The sequence below is a fragment of the Mycetomoellerius zeteki genome, unplaced genomic scaffold, assembly GCF_001594055.1.
Source record: "Mycetomoellerius zeteki isolate Tzet28-1 unplaced genomic scaffold, Tzet1.0 scaffold245, whole genome shotgun sequence".
Classification (NCBI taxonomy): domain Eukaryota; kingdom Metazoa; phylum Arthropoda; class Insecta; order Hymenoptera; family Formicidae; genus Mycetomoellerius; species Mycetomoellerius zeteki.
In genome coordinates this window covers 269,247-289,190 of record NW_017257222.1, presented here as the reverse complement: position 1 = coordinate 289,190, position 19,944 = coordinate 269,247, and the positions used below count along the sequence as shown (strand labels likewise).

The following is a 19,944-nucleotide window of genomic DNA, read 5'->3' as shown; positions in this document are numbered from 1 at the left end:
CAGCCATGGGTTTTAGCGAATCGGCTGGAGCAAAAAAATCGGGAATAGAGCAAAAAATTAGCAAAAAAATAGCAAAAAAATGTGGTATGGGTCGCGTTTGATTGTGCTGAAGTGGCTGTGCCAGCTTAATAGACGTTACTAACTAATATCGTTGCGTTTTGCATTTGATATTTTTGTACTCATCTTAAATGGTATGTGTTTGACTTATGGACGTACGAAATACTTGGACGGGGCATAATAACGTTGCGGGGTTAAAGCTCAAGGAAAAAGAAGAATAGTGATCAATCGAAAGGCGACGATGGGTAGAGAGACGAAAAGGCGCACTAATACTAATACTAACTGTTCACAAACACGGTGTTACGTGCCTTAGACTAATCAGCCAAGATAGTCGCGATGGATTTTTTCCCTTAGATTTCATTCTCTTGGTACCTTGATAAAAGAGTTCTCTATCTTGGACCTCCGTCCAGATATTTTGTACGCCCATGGTTTCACTCATTCCAATCTTTTACAAATTTTTTTCTTTTTCTTCAGAGTTCCACAGAGCAATTGACGAGGTGCAGTACCATAACGTTGGCGGAGGAAACAGTGGAGAACACCAACAACGTAACAGCATCCCCTACTGTATCCAAAAAAATCATGAGTGTCTGCAAAAGATTACGTTGGATATACCTAGATTTGGCTTTGGCGTTATCAAGTAAGTTTTGGGGATTCTTACGTACCGCTTTTGAATTTAATTTCTACAATCTAATTACTATTCCATTTTCAAAAGTTCAATGCAATCAATAAATTCTCTAATTTTTCCTTGAAACGTATGAGTTTTTGATATATTTCAAAAAGAATGTAAAAGACAGGAGTCCGAAATGATAGAAGATGGTTAGGAAAATATTACAATTCAAATCGATTCTGATTGAATTAATAAAAAGTCATAATGTAATTTCTGTTAACGAAAATATAAAGTTGGCGCGTTTTTTTTTTCTTGTTTTCTGATTTTAACTTTAATAATTTTTCTCAAATTTTGTTGTGCTATTTTAGACTCTTTGAGGAAGAATAAAAATTATCTGATTGCATTATAATAAAATTCTGTAAATACAATATTGATTTCACAACTTTGATATAACGAAAAATATCAGTATGTCGATCTATGTAATATTTTAGTTTTCGTATAACAAATCAAACTAACCAAGACTCCTTATAAATCAAAAGAACTAAGAAAGAACATGGGCAATAGGAGTCAAGCGCGGAAGACGTTGCGCAAATAATTTAACGTTAGTTTTCTAATTGCTATCTCAATAAAGAGACCAACTAAATTTAAAAGTGACTCACAGTGTCTGATACTAACTGGCCAACATATTAGAAACCGGTTTTTGAATTACTAATAGTATTGTTTGTGCGATATGGTGCCTTGTGACCATGGTGAGCTTCCTAACTTTCGGGATAATCAATTATAATTTTAAAATTTTCTAATACATTAATATTTTTCATTTTCTCTATTTCGAGATTTCCAAAATTTCTTTTCTTTTTTTTATTTCATTCTTATCTGGGTTTTATTCTGGCATTTATGTTCTCGATACGGGGGAGCTCACCATGACAAGTTAATATTTGTTATATTTTATATATATGAGTTCATGTTGTCTCTGAAGAAGGCTAAAAAATGAGCCGAAACATGTAAGCGCGTTTAGTAAAATAAAGAAGTTTTACGCTTTATAGTCGTATTATTTGCGCAACGTCTTCCGCGTTTGACTCCTATTGCCCATGTTCTTTCTTAGTTCTTTTGATTTATAAGAAGTCTTAGTTAATTCGATTTGTTGTAAAATTTTATAATGTTATAGTTTTTTAAAAAATCTATCAAGAATCAACAATAAATGCATTTAAATTTTGCGTGACGTTGATGACGAATCCACTAAAAATTCTTAGAAACAATTTAACAAAATATATGATCTTTGAACTCGAAATTGACGATTTTCTTATTCATCCCAGATAAATCTGACTCATATTGATTGACTCCTACTGCCCATGTTCTTTCTTAGTTCTTTTGATTTTAGTTTTCGTTTAGTCTTATATTTTTTTGTATTAAAATTCCATAAAGTGAGTTCGAGGATTATCCGCATATACATGTTTGATAACTTTTAGATTTTGATACACTTTATAGCTTTGTTATAAATCTATAGCTGACAGAGTTTTTCTTTCAGAAAAGATTCGCTATTGTTGCCTTTTTATCAGGTATATCCTTTCTCACGATAAAGAATTGAATTATCAAATTAAAATTTTGCGGTCACTTCCTCGATGCAAGTCACATTATCTACTCCGGTAACGTCTATGATAACCAATTTACCGAATCTAGTATTTAAAGCCCATTTCGCTAATTGAGTGCAGCATGGCTTTTATTAGCCCCATAAATATTCGTGGCGAATGTGCATGTCTTTACGCCTGACGAGAGGAAGTGTTAGCTTGTTAACTGACGCGACTGGCGTTATTGCATTAGCAAGTAAACCGTGAATAGTCGGAAGTACATGCCGCGCATTCTTCCTGAACAGCTAAAAGTGCGAAACTTCGCGGAAACTAGCACGCTATTATAATTAATTTAATCGCGAGCGTTCTCGCTGGCAACTATCTCGTTGTGAAATTGTGAAATAACTTTCTTCTTGATTGAAAAAAACAGCAAAAGATATAATATACTTACGCGCGCGTATAAACCTATGAACCAAGAGAAGAAGTTGAAATAGAAAAGTTAAATAAGATATAAGTACTAATATACAACGTTATTATCGCTTCATGTTGTTCAACTTTATCAAAAAATTTATTTTTTCGACTGCATATACATTGATATTCATAATGCTTTTGTAAAAAAATGGAAAATTAGATCTATTTATCTCATATTACTTATATTTTTTGTTAAATATATTCAATTAATATAATTTTATATATCGCATTAATAAGAAGAGAATTAAAGCTTTTGCATCTGTTGAGATTAACTTTCAGTCATTTCTAATCAATCGTTATTCGATACGATCAGATGAATAACAGACGTAGAATAGAAACGTGAGAATCGGATTCCAACCGAGGTACTTGTCTTTTTTTTCTCTTCGTTTTCCTTTCTGTCGCTTATGCGGTACGAGTGCAGTCTTTTGCATGGAAGCGCATTCGCCGAGGGTGAAACCACGCGTGTAATGAAGCCTGACAGGGAAACCACGAACTGTGTAATGCAATATTACGGACGAATGTTTGACTAGAATTTTTACGGGTGTGCCGCTTTGTGTAATGCAATACATTACAGGCGGGTGTTTAATTAGAATTTTTACGAGCTTGTAGCTTTAAATACCCCTGTGCATCTGTCGCGTAATTATAGCAATGAGTTGCACGATCTCGTTCTAAGCACCGTATACATGCGACAATACAAACGTACGAATGTTATTTAATGGACAGAATTTCTCTTATATGTAGTATATAAGAGCATTTGAAGTACCATACATAATAAAAGTATAGTATCTGTTTCGAACGAGTTGTAATCAAAGTTGGACATTTCCCTTACGTATTTATTGAAATTTATTGTATTTTATCTTTACTCGTAAAACTAAAATACATTTTTCTTGACAAAATGACATCATGACCAGTGAAAAATTGCAAAAAAGCGTAAAAAATAAAAAAAAATGAACCTTAAATGAACTTTTTTTGCATTAAATGTAGATTAAATTTTCTTTCTATATGTGTAGAATTGTAGAATTATTTGAAATTAGGCTTATTCAATTTCAATGATCGATTTTAGTTTGATAAAAAATTTTAGTTTGTCAAGTTTATTTTATAAACAAGTGATAGTTAAATTAATTTATTTTAGGTCAATGTTACTTTCGGCGGTGATGACTGAATTTTTTTATGCTCTTTTCTACCCTTGTGCCGTCTCAATCACATATATATTACGGACAAAACTCTGCACAGATTTTTGCAGGAGAAAAATGAAAAAAAGAAGAAGAAAGAGAAAAAATATAATATATATCCTGAAGTATCAAACGGGGCTTTAACCTTTTAAACGATTACGGCGCAGCCATGTATGTCACACTAGTGGGTGTTGTGTTCTCCCCCGCAACGTTTGTGTCGTACAGATGTGTGCCACTCATCGCCCGTTCTTCTCTTGCTCGCACATATGCAGCGAGCGTGACACACACAGTTAGTTAGACTCGGATTAAGAAGAATTCAAGGCTAATTTGAGTTTAGGGATCGTTCTAGGGGTATAAATGTGCACGTACGACACTGGGCTAACCGGACCTTGTGGAAGTTAAAACAATGTCCGGTCCATCTTCTTGATCACAAAGCTGATGCTGGATCATGCAATGATTTAACGGTTGTACGTCGACACAAATCTGCGAAGTGGAAAGTTATAACGCGCGCGCGCGCGTACTGAAATTATAATTATTTAAACATCAACTAAGCAAAGAGAGAGAGAGAGAGAGAGAGAGAGAGAGAGAGAGAGAGAGAGAGAGTAATCTCTCCGAATAAGCGTGTCATGTAAAAAAATACTATTACAAATTAAAGTAATAAATATAATAAAATAATATAATATATTATGTGTGAAATATAAAATGCATACTTGTGATTGTTAAAATATAATAATTATTAGAAGCTTGTAATAATATTGTAATAATATTCGTAGATAAAAAATTAATAAAATCGTGATATTTTTATACTTTGGTAATTTCGAAGCCACAGTTGATCACATAAATATACCATGATCAAATTTTTAGAAGAACATTTTCAATGATGTATCAGTTAACGTATTTTACCATTTCTTGACATAGCTACACGTTGAAATACGTTAGGAATGAATCACGATACACGTTGCAATTCCTTACTTGTCTACTCGTTTTTCTCTCCGCCGCGATGAGACATCCCGCATCGCGAAAGTGTGACAAAGGACACTTAATCTCCGTAATTTGCTCGTCTCGTTCGTCTTGTTATATATGATAACAATAGTCCCTCGTGGACGCACGAAAGATCAAGGCTACCACGAATTCGAAGACGCATCGTAAAGAAAACAAGATCAAATGTTGACAATTCAAATTTATTCTTACATTCCATATATACATTCCAATCGACGTTTCGTCAGAGAGAGATATTTAGGGAAAAGACTAGTGTTTGAAATGGTACATATAAAATTACAAACGAATACGCTTAATCAAGAAACTAACACTGAATTTTTTCATCATGGCTATATCGATTCTTAATCAAGTTAATAATTAGTAGTATGTTTTTAAAACAGATCATATATTTGACTTAATAGATCTACTCGTATGTTTGTCAAATTAACTTTATTTTTTTCTCTATATAGTAAGAATAAATTTGGATCGTTAATATACACAAATAACAACCATGTATAACTCTTAGTTGCCTGGCTTTATTGTAATATTATACTTTGTTGAGTTATATAAACTGCGCGTCAATTATTGTTGTATTTAAAACGCAATAACTGAAACTTGATCGAATATATAACTTATTTGCTGCGAGCAATTTGATAAGTTTTATCTTCATATAAAAATGAAAAAAGAAGATTACACATATTTATATGTATATTCAACAAATTTGAATTATTCAAACGTATAATTGTCTTGGTAATTTAGTAATTGACTTAACTTTTAAATTTAATACAAAAATAAATATTCGCGTATAACATAATATGATTTATTTGAATTTCGCAGAATTATTGATGAATTTTATTTGCTCAGTGACGCTAAATATTTGTTATGACTTGATAAGATACGAGTAAGATTTATCTGAGATGAATAAGAAAATCGTCAATTTCGAGTTCAAAGATCATATATTTTGTTAAATTGTTTCTAAGAATTTTTAGTAGATTCGTCATCAACGTTACGCAAAATTTAAATGCATTTATTGTTGATTCTTGATATAATAGATTTTTTAAAAAACTATAACATAAAATTGTACAACAAATCGAATTAACTAAGACTTCTTATAAATCAAAAGAACTAAGAAAGAACATGGGCAATAGGAGTCAAACGCGGAAGACGTTGCGCAAATAATACGACTATAAAGCGTAAAACTTCTTTATTTTACTAAACGCGCTTACATGTTTCGGCTCATTTTTTAGCCTTCTTCAGAGACAACATGAACTCACATATATAAAATATAACAAATATTAACTTGTCATGGTGAGCTCCCCTGTATCGAGAACATAAATGCCAGAATTAAATCCAGATAAGAATGAAATAAAAAAAAAAAAAGAAAAGAAATTTCGGAAATCTCGAAATAGAGAAAATGAAAAACACTAATGTATTAGAAAATTTTAAATTATAATTGATTATCCCGAAAGTTAGGAAGCTCACCATGGTCACAAGGCACCATATCGCAAACAATACTATTAGTAATTCAAAAACCGGTTTCTGATATGTTGGCCAGTCAGTATCAGATACAGTGAGTCACTTTTAAATTTAGTTGGTCTTTATTGAAAAAACAATTAGAAAACTAACGTTAAAAAGTTAATCAAATTCAAGAAAAAGAATTTTGAAAATAATTTAAAATCAACGCTAGAAAAACTTCTTCCTGTGTACGAGCGACACTGACTGATTAGACGTGACAACAATTCGACCTTTTATAGCTTGTCGATGATCGGGAAGTAGGTCTTGGGAAGCCCCTCCATATCCGTGCGCATGTTAAGTCCGTGCATCTGTCTCCTGATGAATATCATTTCCGAAGTCAGTCTCTTCCTGTAGTGAGGTTCCTCGTCCAGTATTGTAACGTTGTCCCAATCAAACTCATGGCCCTCTTGCAACCGATGCTCCGTTATAACGTTGCGGGTAGACGTGTTCCATCGGATATGGCTCTTGTGTTCCGTGACTCTTGTTTTTAGCTGTTTAACGTCTGTCCAACGTAACTCGCGTCACAGTCCTTACACGAAATCTTGTAAACTACATTCGACTTATTACTACGCGGTACGGGATCCTTCTGTACCCTAATGAATTCTCGCAATTTGTTAATGCTATAAAATGACACCCTTATATGATCGCTCTTTAATCTATTAAACTTCTCAGTAATGCCACGAACGAAAGGAACCGTGAACCACGAAGGTTGCACTACAACGCTATTCTCCTTAACTACATTCTTCCTATTACTAGCCATAATAACGTTCTTCAACCGATTACTAATGTTCTCAAATATAAAGTTCAATGGATAATCATTCCCTAACAATACCTTAATTATGAAACAAAAGTTACCAAAGTGAAATTTAGGATTCGAAAGCAGAACTCCTCTATCAACTAATCCCGCGACTGTACCTATTTTTTGCGAAACCGGGTGCTGTGACCAAAAGTTCAAATATCTACGTGAAAAAGTCGGCTTGTGGTACCAATCAAACTCTATCGTCTCGTTATCCCTAATCACTACAACATCCAAAAAATTTAATCTATCACCCCCCATTTCCATAGTAAACTGAAGCCGTGGATGCTGAGAATTAAAAATCTCAAGAATGGAACTAACCGAATAATCAGGAGCCGCCATGATTATGTTATCATATCTATAATAAAAGGGCAACGGGAATCTAATCGAAGACAAAGCTCTATTCTCCAACCTTCGCATAATTAAATTCGCGATGACGGGAGACAACGGGGAGCCCATAGGCGTACCATAATTCTGCTTATAAGTAACACTATCAAAAACAAAGAAAGTAAAATCCAAAACAAAATGAACCGCTTTAATGAATTCCTCTTCCGATAAACAGTAATCTCTAGAGATAAAGCTCCAATGGTCTTTGATACAGTCCATAGCATAGTCGATGGGAACGTTAGTGAAGAGGCTAACGACATCCAATGACATTAACTGGAATTCATTACTAAGCCGCCTACCATCAAGTTCCTTAACAAGTTTAAAACTATTTTCGATATGACTATCCACCTTAGGAATTGTTTTAATGATAATATTATGAAGAAACACTGCCAACGAATACAAGGGACTATTTATCGAAGAAACTATTATACGAAAGGAACAATCCTGCTTATGTATCTTCGGAAGAGGCCCTCAGAAGTATTCCATCATTGCATAACAAACCTCTATATGTGGATTCCGATATATACTTTTTTTCTTTCCAACTAATAAGGCACGTAAGTTCGTTACTATCCTCCTCGTCGGATCCCTTCTAACAACCTCATACGTATTCTCGTCCTGAAGCATTTCATTTACCTTGGAAATATACACCTGTCTATCTAATGCTACCGTCACGCTACCCTTATCCGCACGAGTAAAGACAACCCTATCATTCATATCCCTTAAAAAGGTCCTAGTGTCTTTCGCTAGTTGCAACAACCTCCTATCTATCTCCTATCTATCTCCGATGTAAGGGACAAGAAGCTAAGTTATTCAAAACCGGAAATGAGTGGTTCGAGATCGCGATCCGTTCATCATATATAATTTATATTCCCGATACGGGGGAGCTCATCATGACAAGTTAATATTTATTATATTTTATATATGTGAGTTCATGTTGTCTCTGAAGAAGGTTCAAAAATGAGCTGAAACATGTAAGCGCGTTTAGTAAAATAAAGAAGTTTTACGCTTTATATATATATATAGTCGTATTATTTGCGCAACGTCTTCTGCTTGACTCCTATTGTTCTTTCTTAGTTCTTTTGATAAAATTGTACATTACGATATATCATTTTCCATTATATTATACCATGATAGTATAATAAAAAATTATAAGTATAACAAATTATATGTATTTATTAGAATAATAAATAAAAATTTGCCATTGATTTATGCTAGAGTTCGGAGAATTAGCAATTTTTTACTTATATCAACTTAAAATGTATATGTATTTACAGATTAATATGCATGTTGTTTATCACGAATATATTTGCATGATAAGCATACATTGATATTAGCCATTTATTGATATTGATACAGTCAATATTGATTCTTAATTTTTTTATCTTCTTATGTCACTTTAATTCATAATATAATTCGTAAATTGTGTAAAATATTCTAATAATTCTAACTGTTAATGGAATTATGAGTAATTATAGTCAAAATACTTCTTTTATTTAATCTTCGATAACTTAGTAACAAAAAATCTTAGGAATATTTTTAAAGAATAATTTTAAGCTTTGACGTTAAAAAATTTTGACAAACTTTTTGGATACGTGATAGACCTATAAAGTGAGAAAAAAATTTCCCATTTTGTCCAACTCGTAGTTTTTTATGTGTAAAAATTATCAAACTCATAAAAACTCGAAAGACATAGTGATCTTTCGAGATAGAGATTTTTAAGCTTTAAAACTCTTTTTTTTAATTTTGTTTATTTTTAACGAAATTACAGCTACTTGAATTTTGAAGTTCATAGCGGTTTCAATCCAATACTTTTTTATTTTTTTATAATATTTATTAATAATTGCATGTAATAATGATATGTATTTGTCGATAAGATTAATGTTCTTATATAATACTACGTTCTTATGGTACGTTGTCGATGGACGTTGAAATTCATATCACGGTACTGTGCTTTCGGCGGACCGCAAAGGGTTAATCTCATTAAAATTGTTATAAAAACTTAATTACCGTTTATAAAAAAATTTATAACTTTGAAGTCTGATTATCATTATACTTATAAGAATGCACTTGATTATTTTAGGTGAAGACATAAAATGCACAGAAAAGAAATTTTTTCCAAAAAAAAAAAAATGAATAAAATGATTTATGTTAAATGTGTCCTTAAACAATTAAAATTGCCGAGAAAGATTCTGCGAAATTTGAATAAATAAAATTATTCATAATTATCAATTAGTGTGTTCAACACTTGTCGAACTGTCAAAACGCATCCATCTTGAATATGTAAAGGCATTTCTGTCAGCCAGTGTATATGATTTATATGCGATTAAATACATGTAGTTATCGTGCGAAAGTAATCATACAATTTGGCACCAATTCTCGATAAGCATGTTGCGATTTCTTTCATTCTTCAATAGCAAGTTAATAAGAAATTTTACATAACGCAAATAAAATTTAATACTTATTAATTTTTTACATTTAAAATACAATTATAGCAATAATAACTGTTTATGATTCAATGGAATGCAAATAATAATTTAATCTGCTTTTTAAAAAAATTAGAATTAGAGAGAGAGAGAGAGAGAGAGAGAGAGAGAGAGAGAGAGAGAGAGAAATTATATATATGTATATAGTTTAGATGAAAAGTAAAAGAGTTAGTCACAATGTAAACAAAGCAGCAATTCTTACGTTATATTTAATGTCATATTATATAAAAACGATATATTTTATTGATAATATATTGTGTATGACATAAAATATATTTTATGTAAATTGCTCACAAAAGAGAGCAATGTGAACGATTGTAACGCTTTTTTGACATAGGCGAAAATCGTAATTACCACACGGTATATTCGGCGTATGAGGTAGCACATTATTTTTTTGTGCCTTGTGCAACTAATTGGATTATGCACCGAACGTGCACGTTTTATCTAATGACAAAAAGGTTACGAGCGACACGTGGCAGGCGCACTCGCGCTTGACGGAGCCAAAACCTATGAAGTTTTTCACGTGGAAAACACATTACAAATCCACAGAGAAATCGTCGCTTTTCGAAGCATTTGTGAAGATTTCTTAATAATTTGATTTTTAAAAAAATTTCTTATTTTTTTTTTTTTTTAAGAAAAATTATCCGTTTATTCATCCGTTTTCCAAATTTACGATAAAGATTTTTACACAGATATATTTAAAAAAATAAATTACATATATTGACAATTTTTATTTATATAATATAATATATAATCGTGTATATAATTAAGGGGATGGGTGGAATAAAGGCCTAATTGTAAAATCTTGATATTAATAAAAATTAAAATAACTTGCTACTTTTTTATTATACACAAATGAGTACAGTATCGAATGAATTTATGTAATGCCTTTAAGAAGTTACATGTTACAATACTTTTCTATTACGATCAATATTACATGAAAAAGCTAATTGCTAGAAAAAGGATCGAAGTAGAATTGTGCCTTTATTCCGTCCATCCCCTCAATTATAAGATTTTTTACAAACAAAATTTGCTTTAAGAATATTGTATCTACTTGTTACTTATGTTATATCGATGTAAGTTATAAGGGCGCGTTCACATCTTGACGAAAAAGCAGAAAGCGGAAAAGCAGCAACCAATCAGAACTCGCGCTGGTAATCGACAATTTCGGCTTTTTGTATTACTTATTACCAGCGCGAATTGTAATTGGCCACTGCTTTTCCGCTTTCTACTTTTCCGTCAAGATATGAACCTTGGGATGTATCGCACGCGAACGTGTAAATATGTAAGTATGTATTGTACGATATATGTGTGTGTCTGTCTAAGAAATCTAATTTAATTATTAATCTGACACACCTTTCAGAGTTTTAGCGGAACTCTAAGATTGAAGTTCCAATAATAATTAAAATAAATATAATTATTTACAATAATTTAAAAGACTTATTAGTATCATTATTATTAAATTGATTAATTAAATTTGTAATATTACTATTTTAGCTTCATTTAAAATTGCATTTTAAAAAAATTTATGTAAAAATATTATTAAGCACTAAGCTTGTCATTTATTTGTATTATTCACATATCGGTCTAGTTTCACTTATTGTTGATTAATAATAATTAAATTGTTCAAATTTATTGGGTTCAGATACATAAACGCACACATAATATTAGCTAAAAATATTTTTTTGTGTTCCAATATTACCTTTATTTAGATCGCGTTGTTTCTATTTCATTTTATAACTATATCTTGCATTCCTTACTCCACCAAGTTCTTACTGATACCAAGCGCTGATACTCTTATACGCCATGTATATGAATTTTTGCACAAAAAAGAAAGAAAAGGACTTGTGCATAGTAATTTATCTCTACAATAACTTATCTACTGACGTCACACTATTATTAAGTTGTCACTTCGCTACTCATTATATATCATAAAAAACTCTTTTCGCAATCTGAAATATATCCATAATGGAAATCCCTTTATTGTGCGGAAATATCAACGTCAGAATGAGTAATCTGGTATCACTTCCTTGTGTATTTTAACGACAAATTTCCTACTTGAATCATAATTGTGATATAAGGCATCTTCACTTTTAATGGACAATTTATTTCTTTTTTGGAAGTTTTTACTCTTTGCATACAGATTTCAATATACTTTACATCGAGTATATATCATTTTTTTCTTGTTTACAGATTTTATAGTCGCAACAAATGTGAATAGCAAATCAATAGATGCATTATTTGCCATTAATGCCTTAACAAAATTACAGATGCACTGACGCATATATTATATAAACTTACCTATAGAATTATTATTTAGATAATTGACCAAACCATTGTTCTTTACCAAACAACTAGGTATATTATTAATATTATTCGCGTTCACGTTACGCACCGCACTAATACTCCTGAGTATCTAATATTTACGACCAGATATATTGAAATTTGATTAAATTTTGTTTCATCTCGTGTATAATATAGATATTCTAATATAGGAATTAAATCCCTTGACATTTAATAATATGTAAATTCGAGATTTTAAATTAGCAATTTAATCACAGTAAAAAACCGATTTCGTTATATAATAAAATACGTACGTTTCGGTCGTGCAATAAAAAAATCGAAAAATTGTTGCAATAAATCAACAATTTCTTTTCAACTTTTTCACTGCTCTGATAAAGGCTAAAAAAAAGCCGAAACATCCGTTTTATTATTATATGATGGAATAATTTTTTTTATATGACTGTTTTTAATAATTTTTTAATTATATGACTAAATGTTAAACATTTTAAAAAATTTATTAACTATATTTAACATTAAATATAGTTTATTGTAATAATAGCGCACGAATTACACAGCCGATTCCTAATAGTTCTTATTGCCTCATTTTAAATTAAACATAAGGAATCCAAATTGTTCTCAAAATTGTTATATTATTATATTTTATATCATATTATGTTTCTCAGGAATCTTAATATATGGTATATAAAAAAATTTTTCGTCAAAACTACACAATAAAAAACATTTCTTATGTTAAAACCGTCCTTGTTAAAATTTTTGTGTTGAATTTTTAACATTACGAATATTAATTTAATATGATGTGACTATGTTATTTGAATATTTTATATTAAATTGATATTTATGTCTTAGTGTTAAAATAATACAATTTGTGAGTAAGTGAACAATAATACAAAGTAATGTAATTTTAAAAAATATAAATGAATAAATGAATAATTAAATAAAAGATGAATGTATGTGTTAATTTAACATATATTAAACGTAAATGTTAATTTTACTGAAGAAGTATGTTTCTACAAATTATTTCCACATTTATAAAGAAACTACATTTTTTGTGCTAATTTTTATCTAATATTTGTATTATTTTCTAACATATTCATTTTGTGTTGAATTAATACAAAAATTTCAGTGGACCGTTTGAAACACGAGAAATGTGTTAAATTTAAAACAAATTTTCCAACAATTTTCCTGTGTAAGATTGCAGCTTTTTCATTTCGTTTTGCATATTAATCGTATTCACATATCGATAAATCACAGACGAGTTTAAACAAATGTCTGAAATTCAGATCAATCTTTTATTTTTTTTCCGTTGTCTTTTCTACTCCAAAAGACAAAATGTTTTTTTATAGTACGTGCAACTGAAATGATCTCGCGCGTGTTTCTACCGCGCATGCGCACTAAATCACGCATTAGTAACGTGATGTGCCAGTTCCTCGTGGTAGTCAGAAGTCAGAACGCTCCAACGCTTGTTGCATGTCGGACGAGTAAGCTAGTGTATCGTAGTGTTGTTGAAACATTTTCTCTCTTTCACACACGAGATGCACGATCGTTCGCTCCCCGAAAGACGATACACTGTCGCGAAGAAAAATCCCTTTATCGTGAACGAGAACAGAAGAAGTGGAAAAGTTATCGGGAAACAGAAGACTACATCGTGTAGGCCAATCAAATGGTCTTGTCGCAATCACTTGATCGTCGGTGCGTACTAGGAAAAAATGTAGAATCTGACGTATATGCAGGAAATCAAATATTTGTTATGCCACATGTGCTATCTGATTATAATTTTCTAATTGCGTTCTAATTACAACTGTTTATGATGCATTCTGAAATGCACTGAATATTGAAAATCTATAGTATCATCTATGTATATCTATATGTAATACGTATAACCTGGACTATAGGCTTTCAATATAGTTAGTATATTGAAGAATGTCATCAATTTTGCACTGTTAAAAATTTCATGAAATTTTATTTTTAATTTACACAATTTGAACTTAATTTCATGACATTACATTAAATTTATGTATTTATAATTGAAAAGTATATTTGTTTACATGTACATGAAATTTAATGTATTTTTCATGAAAATTAATGAAATTTAATGTATTACTTTCCAGAAAATTTTATGAGAAGTACGTTAAATTTCATCAATTTAATGTACACGTTCATTACATTTAAGTAACTACTGTAACTTAATTTTCAGTTAAATCATTATTCATTACTTTTTTTAATTTCGTTCATAACCACAAGCTTCATTTACATATATAAAGGAAACTCGTGATCACACTTCTAACAGTGTGTATGTAACTTGGAAAGACGTAGAGTTTTCAAGTAAGAGTTTGGACATTATTCAGACATTTTTTGATTGGTCCGCCATTTTTAGCTTCTGCTTAAAATGGCATGAGATTGTAGACACATGTATCTTGGTCGCTTGGAATCGCTTGAAATTCTGTCCCGTACTATACTAGGTTAATATACATTAAAGGCTGCTTTATATAAATTAAAGTATCTAAATGCAGATATAATTAACTTTGATAATGAAATAATAGTATATTTTGTTAAATAACGTGATGATCATTATTGGATATTTAATGAGTATTTAAAATATTCATGTATATATGTTTTTATATTTAACTTTGCTAATTTCATATGTAGTAGCTTTTAGTATACACTAATCTAGTAATGTGCGCAAGTGACCAAATTCGTTATATTTCATTTTATTTTACATCTCGCATATGTTAGAATTAGATATACTTCATTCTACCTTAATTAAATGTTTCATCCATATTTAAGATGATTTAAATTCTTTTTTTATTTAAGGAACTCTAGAAAAATAAAATTTACGTCGTACCAAGGTGATCGAAATGCAGAAAAATGTCTTTGATCTATGTAAATTCAAATGGCATGATATTAACTTGATATTATGTAACTGCTTTGCCGCTCCAAGAATTTTGTTTACTTTACGCAATTAGTTAAAAGTTAGGCGACTCATTCCGTGATTACTCATAAGATAAATTAATTTATGAAGAACCGTACTACATTGTTTTATCAGAGAGATTATCAAAACACAGTCATTATAAAAATATAAACATACAATTGAAATATTTCATTAGAAATAACGTAAGTTTTAAGCTTTAGGAGTGTTAAAAGGACGCGATAAATTTTAGATTTCTTTTTTTCATAATTGTTCGTAATTTGTTTTCTTCATAATTTTTTTTCGTAATTGTCTTTATCAATTTGCGCTTAAAATCGTGTAAGGAAATCGTAATCTTTTGATAATGTATATTCGATCACATATACAATTTCTGTAAGCATGTTTGGACTTTGGATTTATGAGATTTTTATTATAATTTATTATAATATATTATAATATATATAATCACCTTTTATTTTATTCACATAATATGTATAAGTTATCAATATTCTTGATTCAATTTATTAAAGTTATCGATAACTCGTAATTAAATTAAGTTGCAAATTAATATTTATACGAAAAGAGCAGTTTTGCTGAAATATCTAAGAATTTAGCTAGATACAGATAAAAAATAATTTTGTTGAACTATCAAAATAATTATATTATTAATAGGACATTCAAATTGATTGTTAGAATATAAAAATTTTTTGTAACATTGCTTGAGTTTTCCATATAATTATTTTGATGGTCCAATAAAATTATTTTCAGATCTATAGTTAGTTAAATTTTTAGATATATTTCAGCAAAATCGTTCCTTCTGTATAAGTATTTTTGGAAATATTGTATCGCGAAATTGTTTATTGATTTTCTTGAAAAGATCAATAAATTATTGTCTATTTATTTTAATTTGCGATTATTTACTGCATTTTAGTGATCGTACTCTTGGCGTTCTTGGAATTACTCGTGCAACCGTACCAGCGGATCGGTTTCTTTTGCAATGACCCGAAGATTTCGTTCAAATTCACGGGCGATACGATCTCTACAGGCCTAATCATAAGCTTCAGTATCGCCACGCCTTTACTAGTGGTAAATACTCCTATTTTACGTATTCTTGCTCCTTCTAATTTTATACTAAATTCATGAAAAAAATTGTTATTAAAGCTTCATATTATACGAAAGATATTTTGAGTTGAACGTGTTTAATGCAATGTTAACTTAAATCGGATCTTAAACTTATGATTTATATTTTTTTTATCATGTAAGTCGGAAATGTACATCAATTTCTACAAGATCAACGATGGTTTATACAGGATGATATTCCTTATGTATTCTAAAAGATTTTAAAGGATGTTTTTTCACATTATAATTCCAGACGAAAACTTCATATGATTGAAATGACTTACAATCAGTTTCAAAGATACAAAATGAAAATTGAAGGAACAATTTCGTGCTTTTTTCAAAAATTTTGAAAATCATTCGGGCTGTTTTGATGAAGTATTAAACATACACAAAGTTTCACCAAAACAATTTTCAAAATTTTTTGAAAAAGAAAAAAGGTTTTTTTTTTAATTTTGTTACTTTATATCTTTGAAACTAAATTATTTTGAACATATAATCACATATAAAGTTTCTGTCTTGAGTTAAAATGTGAATTATTCCTTAAAATCTTTTAGAATACTTATCCAAATAGAACAATTTACGATAACATCAAAATGACATTAAAATGAATCGGAAATGATTGAAAAATAACTTTTAATGATCATTTTAGAATCATTTTGACATCATTTTGATATTATAATGACTTGTTCTGCTTGGATAAGGACCATACTATGTTGTACATATGTAATTTTTTTTTAAGATATTAAAGTGAGTAACGCTTATAAATTTTGGATTTATTTTTTTGTTTGAAACGTCAATTTGATGCGTCAATCCAATAAGATCATAATTCATGAGGTGAGATATTCAATAATAAGATAATTAAAAAATGAGAGGTATCTATAATACATTTTAACAATCTCATAGGTACTCATAGTTAGTTCTTATATTCAAGACTGTCTGAAGTTCAACCTTGAGTTCACGAACCAATAAATAGCCGCGCATTAACATCTTAAGACATGATTTAAGACAGTCTTGAAATAAAAACCGACTACGAATACGGGCTTTTCGAGTGGCAGTATGAAAAAAAATTTACTTCAAATGTAGAAAAAAGAAGATCCATAATTTTGTTTTTCTCGATTCGGCTTGATTGAAATGAGAGCAGGAAATATCGAGAGTCACATTACATAAGAGTCCTTTTTGGTCGGTTTCAGCTATGGATCGCGGAATACATCTACTATTCCGCCGACAGTTACGAGAGCGCATCATGTTACGGCACCCGGAGTAAACTAATCTGGCGCTGGTACGGACACTACGCTGCGGGGATTTTGACGCTTATACTCCTTTGCGAAGTCATGAAACTCCTGATCGGTGAGCCGCGGCCGCACTTTCTCGACACGTGCAAACCGCGCGAGGCGACCAACTGCACCAATGAGTAAGCACCGACCTCTTCTTTCTTTGTCCCGGTTGGCTTGCCGCCTAAGCGCAATCCGGTCGACCTTTATGTCGTCGACGTGTAGGTAGCTCGGTACGCGATGGCGTGTTCGTGGGTCTGTATATTATATGGATTCCGGTAAAGAAACGAGGGAGATACGCATGCCAAGCACCTACGTATAATTGCGTAAGTTCTCAACAATGCTGAGAGATAAAACGCAAAAAGCGGACTTGTTACTTATGTTCTTATCGCAAGATGAATCGGTACGCGCCTTTTTATATCCTTTCTTTATATCAAAATTTTTTTATATAAAAAAAGGTAGTTAACCGTAGGAGATGTATTTATCAATCGCGAGGAAGGTAAAAATATGTATATACGGTCGGTTATATAGAGATCTATAATACGTTCCATTTTGCTGTCAGATTATGCCTGGCCTTGTACTCTCGCGGTAAAATAAAGTATTTGTCCATATTATTATTTAAGTAAAATCATAACGATAAAAACTATATTGGAATTTTATTCAGAATGTTTCAAAATATTTCCTTTAAATTTTATCAATCTGTGTCTAATGTGACTGGAAAATAACAAAAACAGTGACGTTCCCGTATTTTCTTTGCAGATACTTCATTTCTTACACATGCACGAATACCGAGGTCTCCACCTGGTCCATCATCGATTCCAACAAGTCCTTTCCCTCCGGTCATGCCGCTCTCTCCGTCTACACGAGCATCTTCTTGGTGGTAAAAAAAATTCTCTTTTACAACATAAAAACTTGACAAATTACTTTTTATAACATAAAATTGAGAAAGAAAACAGAACATCCCATTAGTTTATCCGTAAAGCTCAGCAGCTTGTTGGCAATATAGAGAACTGCGGTATCAGCATTGAGTACTTTCCGGTATTTTCCATCTAAATCTATATCGATAGTCAGTATCTAAGCGACGGGAAAGAATTCGCAAAAAAAATCTACCGGCGGCATATCGATTTTCACGGGACCCGCGAGACAGATAGATGAATATGAGATAGTTACGAAATAAATTCTCAAAAATGCGTAACTTATTTCAAAATAAGAAAAAAAATGAAAGATCAAGAACTTTAGCCAAAGTATATTACGCATCTATTCCCTCTCACGTTTTTTTCTCGCCACCGAATAAAAATATTGTCAAAATAATTAGAAAATAGAAATTATCGTGAAAATACATAATATGAGAGTCCCGTTTCTTCGTTTTGTAAAAACGTGTTCGCCTTTTGTCGCATCGTACACAGTGGTACCTACAGAACCGTATGCCGAATCGGACGTTGTTTCTGAAACCGTGGCTGCAGTGCCTGATGAGCATGTGGGCCGTTACGTGCTCGATAACCAGAGTGGGCGACAACCGGCACCACTGGTGGGACGTTCTCATCGGCAACGTCCTCGGGCTTCTATTCGGCCTGTTCGTCGTAATATTATCGTGCCGACACTTCTGTCTCGAGCGTACCGCCGCCAATGCCGCCGACGTTGCGATGCACGCCCTTAACGAGCCCCTGGAGAACGGCCAGATCGGAAGCTACGACATGCAGCGCAAGCATAACGCCAAGAAGCTACTCAATCCTACCGCCGTCGACATCTCGGAGATCCGAGAAATGAAGGACATCGCGACCTGGAGTAAATAAATGCATTCGTATGACGAGGGGATGATTTCAGGGGTGGAGATGAGGACGCGGGAATACATAGAATCGCGATGATTGAATCATTCGTTTCGGAAAAGATCGAACCACTCGTTCGTTCCAAAAATATCGAGAATATTTTCGTTGTACCTGATCTGTTTTTAAGTAATAATAATGTAAACTTTCTTCGGTATACAATAGTTGTAACGTGCAAAGAAACAGAAGTATAATAGAAAGATGCATATTAATGGGTGCAGTGGAAATAATGATTCCATTTTTAAACTTCTACGACAGATATTAGAATTCAAATAAATTATTAGATTTTAGATTTTATCTTTACATACACATGAAAATAAAATCTAAAAACAAAATAGAAATATTAAGAAAAAATACAATAATAATATTAGTAATGTAAGTAACATCCATATAAAAACAACTATTAGTTCGTTAAACGATGCTAACAGAGTAACACTTACAATTAGAATTAGCCTAATGTTGTACATATACATATATAAAATATGAACATA

General features: G+C 31.3%; 1 protein-coding gene across 3 annotated transcripts in view; it reads left to right on the top strand.

Moving 5' to 3' along the window:
- LOC108723577 (phospholipid phosphatase 2) overlaps nucleotides 1-19,700 on the top strand; it is a 37,936-nt gene extending 18,236 nt beyond the window's left edge. For 2 of the 3 annotated variants that reach the window (XM_018449424.1, XM_018449427.1), the window contains exons 2-6: nucleotides 532-694; nucleotides 16,172-16,326; nucleotides 17,550-17,770; nucleotides 18,390-18,510; nucleotides 19,037-19,700. In XM_018449424.1, coding sequence (XP_018304926.1) covers nucleotides 532-694; nucleotides 16,172-16,326; nucleotides 17,550-17,770; nucleotides 18,390-18,510; nucleotides 19,037-19,423 — 1,047 coding nt within the window. In that variant the 3' untranslated portion in view covers nucleotides 19,424-19,700. Of the gene's footprint in view, nucleotides 1-531; nucleotides 695-13,797; nucleotides 14,025-16,171; nucleotides 16,327-17,549; nucleotides 17,771-18,389; nucleotides 18,511-19,036 lie in introns of those variants that run through there. The other variant, XM_018449425.1, reaches the window with a different exon arrangement.
- The last annotated feature ends 244 nt before the right edge of the window (nucleotides 19,701-19,944 follow it).